The sequence below is a fragment of the Vigna radiata genome, chromosome 7 (genome assembly GCF_000741045.1).
Source record: "Vigna radiata var. radiata cultivar VC1973A chromosome 7, Vradiata_ver6, whole genome shotgun sequence".
Classification (NCBI taxonomy): domain Eukaryota; kingdom Viridiplantae; phylum Streptophyta; class Magnoliopsida; order Fabales; family Fabaceae; genus Vigna; species Vigna radiata.
The window spans coordinates 9254898-9265292 of NC_028357.1; the positions used below are offsets into that span (position 1 = coordinate 9254898).

At 32.7% G+C, this 10395-nt stretch overlaps 2 protein-coding genes across 2 annotated transcripts in view; both read right to left on the bottom strand.

Moving 5' to 3' along the window:
• Window positions 1–4314, bottom strand: part of LOC106766037 — a 14642-nt gene extending 10328 nt beyond the window's left edge. The window contains exon 1 of the mRNA XM_014650799.2: window positions 2473–4314. Within this exon, the coding sequence (XP_014506285.1) occupies window positions 2473–2816 (344 nt within the window). The 5' untranslated portion in view covers window positions 2817–4314. The remainder of the gene's footprint in view (window positions 1–2472) is intronic.
• The window catches only part of LOC106768862, a 6987-nt gene extending 2571 nt beyond the window's left edge, over window positions 1–4416 (bottom strand). The window contains exon 1 of the mRNA XM_014654226.2: window positions 4309–4416. The gene's annotated coding sequence lies outside the window, so the exon portion shown is untranslated. The remainder of the gene's footprint in view (window positions 1–4308) is intronic.
• Window positions 4417–10395: the final 5979 nt, after the last annotated feature.

A 10395-nucleotide genomic window follows, 5' to 3' on the forward strand; every position in this document is an offset into this window, starting at 1 on the left:
AATATTGCATTATATTATCACTCGTATTTTTTTGCCACGTGATTCTAACATTGCACAGGCTTTTGAGGAAGATGTAATCTTGTTGTGGATTATTAGGACAGGGAAGCACATCAACTGGACCCATCTCATTCGACAAAGGATGAAGAAAGCGTTGAAGGAAAATGCTCCTTTACCGTATGCATTTTTGATCACTCGTATCTTGCAACATTTTGACATTCCATTGGATGATGGAATTCCTGGCCCACGAACAAGGCAAATGCAGATATCGCGTACATCACTCGATTCCTTTGGATTTAAGCTAAATGCTAACAACATAGGGGTTCCGAAAAATGCTCCCCGTCCTTCTCAAGGCCAAAGTGAAGCACCTCCTCAACAACAATCACCACCACCGCCCATTCTTGACACTCAAACTTTTTCATATGATGACTTGATGAGGGGATCAATGATCTTAGAACATTTGTGGGGGACAGCTTCAACACCATGAATGAAAACATTAATACAAGACTTGAACAGTTCGAGATCAACATGGGAGACCGGTTCGATACATTGGAAACTCGAGTAGATCATTTAGAGCATGAGGTTCTGCGTCGTCATTTTGGTCCACATGGTGGACCTTCCTCTTAAATACTTAATAGTATTATTATCCTTATTTTAAGTTTTTCTACTTATGTAATGCATTTTCAATTCAATAAAATACATCAACTTTTATTTCCAAGTTTGTCTTTTAATTTCCATTTGTAATTTCAATCAATAAAATTACTCTATCGAAACATAACAATGTCATAACAAAAATTAAATAATTGCACCTATATTGGTACTCTACAACACAAAAAAAAATGAGTCATTTAATCTGGTAATCGATTACAACAGGTCTGTAATCGATTACCAGGGCCATTTTTCCATATTACATACCCTGGTAAGCGATAGGAGCTGTTACCACTTAAAAAACACCTCTGTAATCGATTACCAGGGCCATTTTTCAATATTACACACCCTGGTAAGCGATTACAGGGGCTGTTACCACTTTAAAAACACCTGGTAATCGATTACAAGGGGTCTGTAATCGATTACCAGACCCATTTTTGCCTATAATGCTAAAGTCGTGCAGGAGGGGCACGATTTTAACAAGCTGTAATCGATTACAGCTCCTGGTAATCGATTACAGAGCCCAGAAATCGTTTTAGGAGTGCACGACTTCACTACTGTTCATGTGAACAGTGTGAAGTCGTGCAGGGGGGCACGACTTTTTCTTATGAAGTCGTTCTGCCCCCAGACGACTTCCCCATTTCTATAATTTCCCCTGTTTTTGCCTATTTTCGTAATTTGGCAGTCAAATCTACCTATTTACGTACAAAAGCCACAAATGAGAGAGACAGAGGAGGAAGGGGTGGGTGGTGCAGGGTTTTGTTTGTGTAATGGATCAATAAAAATAAGGTAGTCAAAGATTCTCTGACAAGGACACGGATGGAAAAATAAAAAAATAAGAAGGTGCGATTGAGATGGGTGAAGTAGAGGGAGAAGCACTCCATTTCTCCCAACCCAATACGCATAGTCATAGATACAATTTAAAAAATGCCACCAACAATAAATAAAAACCTAATCCGGAAATATATATTGATATAATTGCATTACAAATATTTTTGAAAGAAATATACCATCTCCAACTCTGTCTGTCATCATATTTACGGATTCTGACTTCTTTTTTTATTTAGAATAGAAAAAAGGTGTTAGGGTTATTAGTTAAGAAAAAGGCCAAAGGGAAGAGGGTGAGGAGGAATTTAAAGATCAATCTGTTGGAGTGACGTAAGTAAGTGATGATTGTTTTCTTTGTCTTCATTCTAACAATTTTGCAAAAGCAGTTCCGTAAAAGGCTGAAAATCGTTTTCTCTTTCTCCTTGGCCAATTCTACCAGCAGAAGGCTCGGAACTTATGTTAATTAACATTTTATCAGTTTGTTAAATCACTAAATTTACTAAATATTTCTTTAATTTAATATAACTAAAAACATCAAACCTCCAGCTCCCATAGTAGTCAAACACCCTATTTTACCTCTAACACAGCCCAGCCCAAAGCAAAATACAGAATGGATATCAGTCAACATAAGCAATGATAGTATGCAACCAATCCAATATTATAAACATAATCAATCACTCAAAAAGTTAACTTTCCATACATCTTAAACATTCCAAATAAATTCAAAATATACACCTATCAGAAAATTACATGTAGCACTTTGCCCCTCAACATTGACATTTCTATCCTAAGAAAATAAGCTACCCGTGTGCCCCTATTTTTCCTGCATTGTATCACAGAACACATACACATTAATATCATCACCAGCTCATACCAATTCTCATTACACTCACTGTTGATATGACCAACCAGCAAGCATAAAGCAGCAAACACTCTACCAGTATGTCACTAATATTATCATACAATAACAACCAGCCACCTTTAAACATTTAAGCTTACCTATGCATCGAGCTCATTGTAAGCATTTCAAAATATTCAACCAATTTATCCTGCATCAACAACTCGAATAAACAAGCTTGCACATAAATGTTAGCTATTTCAACGTCTTCCATAGTCCAGCACAACACATACCGAGTCAAGGTCAGATATAAACAGAGGAGTATAAACAGAGGAGTATAAGCATAGGATAGCCAATAAAGTGAACAATTCCCGTACATAACAGCAAGACAAACTGAATAGGCTAACCATATAACAGCATGATATTCTGAACAGACTAAACATATGCAACAAGATAATCTGGATAGACTTAGACTTTTAACCGTGTAGTTCAAGATAGTGATCATTAACACAAGTCAGCATATAAATACAACAGCATTACAACCACGTTGATTTCACCCAAGATACATGAATTCTTTACAACCATATACTTAATTCCATATCAGCACAGAACAGCGTACATCAAGGGTATTCCCNCATGTAAAATCACTAATGCAAGTAGATATACCATTTATTCATTCTCAAAACAGAGCAATCAAAGCAGTAGTATTTACGCAGAATATGTAGCCATGGATGTTTCAGCTATAAGACCCAATCCAACTCAAAGCATAGAATTACATTAGTAGTATTTACGCGGACCATAGAGTCATGGTTACCGAGCAGCTATATCACTCAATCAGACCCAATACAGGACACCCAGCAGCGTATCATTGCATTACACTCACAAGAAACAACTATAAAACTGATCAACCCATGTACTTAAGTCCTATAATCTTACAGTACTAAATTAAGCATTAAACCTCTTCTTTTTTTTCTTTTAAAATATAACACAGCACCAATGAACAACCAGGTACCAAAATTTCAGTGCAGCAAAAGCATCAGACATAGAGATGACATAACATGCTTAAGGAATGTCTCTAATGCTAAGGTTGTTTCTATCAGACTAAAAACACACTCTCTTCAAACTCTAGACAATAGGCTTAACTCATATCTTGTACCAGTTTTAACATACAACCCTGTTCAATCTTTGTTTAACTCATTTGTCTAACTACTTAACATATCATATTACAACTTGTCCAAACAGAACCTTCCAACATTCATTAAGCATGCACAGACCCAGTAACAACATGCATAGAAGACTTCTACTTTCATAATATCAGTTGACTACATAAAAGAGACTTAATCCAACCTTCAACCGCCGAGACAACTAGCCCTATTACTCTAGTTCTGGTTTTTAATATTATTACATGCATAACAGACCAACACAATAGCAAACATAACCAGACAAACCACGTTTTCCAGGAATTCTTAGTTACAAACCTGATACATTTAGACAGCAATTAGACAGACCACATTCAACATATATTCAGAACACCCACCATCAGTACAATCTCGAAAACTACTCTCCATCATTCAATAGCTCACAGTAACTCAATCCCACCACATTCCAAGTATTCCAACCATCAGATTCCTGATTATACTACTCAGAACAGCCCAATGCATGGCACGCAGGGTATTCAGGGATATACTAACTTCAAGCAGCAACTAAAAAAGACATTGTAATCATTAACTCCTCAACAGCATAATTCATACAGAGTACTAATGCAATCAAACATGCATTTCATCAAACAAACTTACCGAGACAATTGTTAATTAAACAAACATAATGGCAACACAATAGGATTCTCAAATTTCATCAGAAACAGCCATGAGCACATTAACATTGATTGTTTCACAGTCGCGACATCCAAATACATCAAACAAGAAAATGAAGAATTTTCATTACGAATCACACATTCAACCAATAAATACAATTCAAGCAGAGTTAGCTCCCCATACCTGTTTTGGTTCCTCAAACACAGCCACCCCCGATTTGAACTTCACCTCCTCTAGCTCTCCATTCCCACGTTCATTCTCTGACTCGCAACCCCTCAATCTCTCGGTGCCTTCCACTCACCCTTTACAACCTCAAATTTGTCACTCACCGAAACCCAACCCCGAAACCTTGAAAAGAAAATCCCATAAGGGTTTGCTTTGCAGCTTTTCCCCCTGATTCCTCTTCTCACGCCACCACTCACTCTACCCCTTTTCCCCATCTAGGGTTCACTCGACGAAAGAAAAGAGAAAAACAAAAGAGATGGAAACGAAAGGCAAAGTTTTGAGAAACGAAAATGGGGTTCGAGAATATCCCTAGGTTTGTTTTTCTCCACTTACCACTCGTGACTTCTGATGGTCAAAACGAAACTAATATATATATATATATATATATATATATATATATATATATATATTTATATATAATGCAAGTATCGAAGCCAACGCCCCCACAATCCAAATACTACACACATAACCCTATAATTTTATAATCATTTAATAAATATTTAAATTATTATTTCTTGCACACATTACAACTTTATATCTAAAACAACCAACATTGCACCACGAAAAATTTGTACATAACACTTAACCAGCACATCATGTTCATATTAAGTTAACCACATAATACTAATGAAAATAAACCTCATTTCCAAACCAAAATATTTCAACGAGAAGCTTATACATAGGTTTTTATTAAAATCTTCAAATCTTCAAATCTTACACAACAAATGCGTATCAGAGTGGAGTAAATCAATTTTTTAAATTCCAAAATATTTCAGATAATAATAAAAGGTTTTATTGCTGATGTATAATTATTTGAATAAACAAAAACTACCGATTGAAGTTATTCGAGAACATGTTTATTGTAATGGATTCTTAAAGAGCTACACAAAATAAATATGGCATGATGAATTAATAGAGATGCCTAGTGTATATGAGTCTTAAGTAGAAGCAGAAGAAGTTGATTTAAACATACCAGCTAAAGTTATTCAAAAACATGTTCTTTGTGATAGATTCTTAAAGAACTACACAAAGTGGACATGGTACGGTGAATTAATAGACATGTCTAGTATATATGAGTCTTAAGTAAAAGCATTAGAAGTTGATTTAGATATGGGTTATTGGTTAGAGGGCATGATACGCAATGTTGGACATGATTCACTCACTCGACGTGCTCATTTATATGACAACTTTTGCAGTGACACAAAAAAACCTTTTTATCCAAAATGATCCGAGTATACTTGATTGTTAGTGATATTAAAATTATTCAATTTAAGGCAAGAAATGGGTGGATTAATAAAAGTTTCACATTATTACTTCAGTTGTTGAGTGACATGCTTCCTAAAGGTAACACATTGCCAATACGCAATTATAATGTGAGGAAATATTGTGTCCCGTGGGTATGAAGTATCAAGAAATTTATGCATGTCTAAATGATTGTCTTGTACAAAAGCAAGATTTCTAAGTAACATTAATGTCCACAATGTAGGGTATCATGATACAAACGGAAAGAGGATGGGTATGAATCTGATAGTAAGGTGCCTCCTACAAAAGTTTTGTGGTATTTTCCTCTTGTTCCATAGTTGAAACGCTTATTCAGTAATGGAAATGATGCAAAGCTCATGACATGACTAGATTTAAGAGATGTGGGACTAATAAGTCTCAAGGTTGGCCAACAGCTGCTGCAAGTCTTTTAAGTGCTTTAGAGAGTCCCACATTGCTTAAATCTCTCCATCCAAAAGGGTTTATAAGTCATCTAGTTCTCCTAAAGTTCAAAACATGAAAGCTAGTTATGCTACCTTGTGCTACAAGCTAGGACGCCCACTTCCTCTTCTTTTCTTTTAAGACCAAGCCATAGAGAGTCCCACATTGTTTGTGCTTAAAGGAAAAGAAGGCTTTATAAGCGTTTTAAACCTATTCTACTTTTTTTTGTACAAATGTATAGAGAAGATAAGAAGTAAAATGATTTTCTTTAGTCATGCTTCTTGTCATCCTTTTATTCTCTTCATCACTTGCCTTTGCCCTCTCTATGATCACATCACCCAATAAGAGCAACAACTTCAAAAAACCTAAAACAAGTAAAATGAATTTAAAGAGTTAAAACAAAAATTACTAAAAATATAACCTATCCTAAAAACTATCTTTACTTTGTTTTCTAAAATATGTTTTTTAAAAAAAAATCTAATTATTTAAAAACCTATTTTATTTAACTAAAAAGTGCAAATTAACCAAGTTTTTATTAAAATCCTATTTTTATCATTTTACACTATACTATTCTATTTCTAACAAATTAAAAGCTAAAGAAATCTAAAAAAATGATTTTTAATAAAGAAAAATGTGCAAATCTAGAGTGTTATCAGTCACTAGCATGGGAGGTTGGGTTTTTTGAAACCCATGTACACCTATAAATAGGTGCCCCTATGCTCCTTCGAGAAAATGCACATTCACACTTTCAATATTCTTTCTCTCCCATTTTCTCGCATTATCTTTTTATGTGCTTTCTTTCTTTAATTAAATCTTGGGTTATTTATGTAAGATCCTGAAAAATAGGGGTTTTAAAAATAATGTATTTTTGAGATTTGGATTTTTGTTTGGAGATTAATGTTCTTGAGTTTATATTTTTGTTAGAACATAATTGTTATGTTATTTCTTTATTTTTATATTTTTTTGCCTAAGAGCAAAAGGGTCTTTTACCTTTATTTAATTGGTGTAGAAATTAATTAAGAGAGGGTGTAGAATGGAAAAGTATGCAAATTAAATAACTTGAATATTTAATAAAATAATATTATGTAAATCTTTTGACAGATTTAGTTGTTGTTATTTTTAAAAAAAAAATAGTTATGTCGTGATATATATATATATATATATATATATATATATATATATATATATATATATATATATTATAGTATATGTTAGGTGTAAAAGTGAATTTACGGGAAGATGAAAAAGAAAAACTGAATGAGAAAGAGTTCTTGGAAGTTAGAGAAAAGTAAGGAAGAAAAGTTTGAGAGAGAAAGACGTTTTAGTTCTAGTCAGTGGGTTGTTTTTATCCTTTCGGGTAATGTTTTATTACAAGGGTAGGATTAGCTTATTGGTTTTAGGTATAATACATTTTTTTTTTCAGTTTTAGTTGGGAATATTCGAAATGGTTTTCATTTTATTTTTTTATTAAATGTAGTTCTAAAGATGTAATTTGTGTTCAATTTAGTCATTTTTTGTTCAATGTAGTTCTAAAGAACGTAATTTGTGTTCAATTTAATCCTTGTTTGTGGTTCACGGATTTTGTAAAAAAGACTAAATTGAACACAAATTACGTTCTTTAGGATTACATTGAACAAAAAAGTAAAATATGACCATTTTGAATATTTCCAACCAAAACTGGGACAAAAAAGATATTATACCTTGGTTTTATAAGGTTGAAGTGAAGAGTGAGAAAATTTTTATTTATTTTCCGTGCATGGGCTATGCGTTACAGAGGGTAATGTTTTAGTTTTTATTTGCCCTTCGATTGTTTTACAGAAAGTGCTTGAAGAGATAAAAAGAAATATTTTGGCTAGTAAGATAAGTGAAGATATATTTGGACTTTAAGTTAAAATGAAGGTATAAATCCGTTTTGAGAGAGTAAATAGGGGACCTTAATTCGCAACAATGAGAGTATTGGATAGGAAACCCTAATGTTTTTGGTGAGTGATAGTTGGTGGTTGATCGAGCAAGGAAAAGAGAGCTGTTCGTCACATCAAAACCATGAGAGACCAAAAACTTAACAATTCTTTTGAATCCAGGTAAGGGGAGTAGCTAGGATTGTTTTGTATGGATAGGGTTTTGTAACGTATGTGTTTATCAATGTTTGTTGTGGGTGTGTGTGTGTGTATATAATGTTGTTTGGTGTTTTGTGTTCACTAGGCGTGAGATCTTGGTGGGGATAACTTTATGTATTATGGGAGAGAAAAGAAATAGAAGAAAGGTAGAAAGGGTTATGTAATGAGGGATAAAGTTGAAGTGTGGTTGGTGGAAAGGAAAGAAGAGAGGAATGACCTATGGAGGAATCATGGATTTAATAGGACGTTACGTGAGAGTGAGGATAGGAGTGTGGACGATGATGATTTGGTAAGGATGACTCTTTCGGCTGTGTGATGCGGGAAAGAGATTCTCTTCGGACGTGTGATGCGGGAAGAGGATGGTTTGGTAGTGATAACTCTTTTGGCCATGTGATGTGGGAAAGAGATTCTCTTCAGCCGTGTGATGCGGGAAGAGATGGTTGGGTAGAGATTCTCTTCGGTCGTGTGATGCGTTAAGATGATGGGTTGGTAGTGATGACTCTTTTGCCCGTGAGATGCGGAAAAGAGGTGTTCTTGAGTTGTGTAATACGAGAAGAGGGTGTCATGTGAATTGTAATGAATTGGTTATGGTGGTTGGGTGGTGTGGTAATGTAGAGGAAATAGACCATTGAGTGATGATGTTAATGTTGTGATGTTAATGTTGTGATGGTAATGTTGTGATGATATATGTTTATGATTTGGTTATTAATGTGGTTAATATAATTGTATATTGTATGATAAGATAATTNTGGTTGCTCACCCTGAAAGTTGTAGTTGCGGTTTCTACATACGATGATCGTACTTGTACGAAAGTAGATGGTTTATAGATAAGATCGGATCTAAGTAGCTGACGAGAGTTGGGATGTTACGTTTGGGGACTTGTTATTTATATTTTAAAAGTTTTTTTTATTTGACATTTTTATGTAAAAGTGTTATTTTGAGATTTCCAAACAACATTTATGCTTATGTTTAGCTTCCGCATTCTTAATCGAATAAAGATTGTTATCTTTCATAGGTGTTTTATAGAAAGGTTTTGAAAAATATTGCCCTGTCACATTTAAAAAAAATCGGAATGTTACAATTTACTCTTTCAAGAGTTTCTTGCTACCTTCTGAGTCCCTCATGAAATTTATTACATTTCTATTATATCTAAGGGGACTTATGTAACACACCTTAGATAAGTCTTTAAGGACACATATCAGAAAGCTCTTTTCATTTGTGATTTTTTTTAGTTAAAATAAAAACTAGACAAATTATTAGACAAGATATAATTATAACTCGTTCTTGACAAAAAAACATAATAAAAAATGTGAGTTAACTTGTATTACTGAGTAAAATATTTATAAGGTTGAATGTTGAAAGGTGTTTACAATAAATAAAAAAACTATAAACAATTAATAAAATGTTATATTAAAAATTATGTTTAAGTTTTTATTGGTTATATATTTTTTTAAGTAATTATTTGATCAAATGTATTCATGATTATTCACACATTATTCCCTACATTTTTTGAAAATTTGTATGGTGTATTGAACTTACACTTGTGAATTTAGCCTCCCTCACATGGTTAGATTTTGATGCACATGAGTTGGGGTCATAAAACCTCGTAAGACTAAAAAACTCATATTTAAAAAAGTCCACGAGATAAAAATATCCACAAAATTCATGTGGTCCACGACTAGTCCATAAGTCATTTCTTTAGAAAAATATAAATGTAACCAACTACTAATTTGTTGTAAATCTAAGTATTTTTAGTTTATTAAACAATTATATGCAAATATTTTAATCAGACTAACATAGAATTTGTAATAAGTTTAAATAAACTTAGTTGTTTATTTATAAAAAAAATTACATAACAAAATAAGATGTTGAATTCTTTGACTAAACATATTTTAAAATGCATAAGATAATTATTTAATTTTGTTATACGAAAAGTTCAAAATCAAAAACTAAATAAGACATCTCAACTTAAAAATTTAAAAATAATGAATTTATGAATAATAAATTTATGGATATTTTCAATGTTATATATATATATATATATATATATATATATATATATATATATTATGATATGTTACAACATGCTACAATGACAGATTAATCAATATAATGAAAAATTCTTAATTTTTATATTAATTATATCAAAAGTCCGTGTTTTTTTCTAATTGATTGTTAATTTAAAATAGTACTATTAAAAATTAATATTAATATATATATATATATA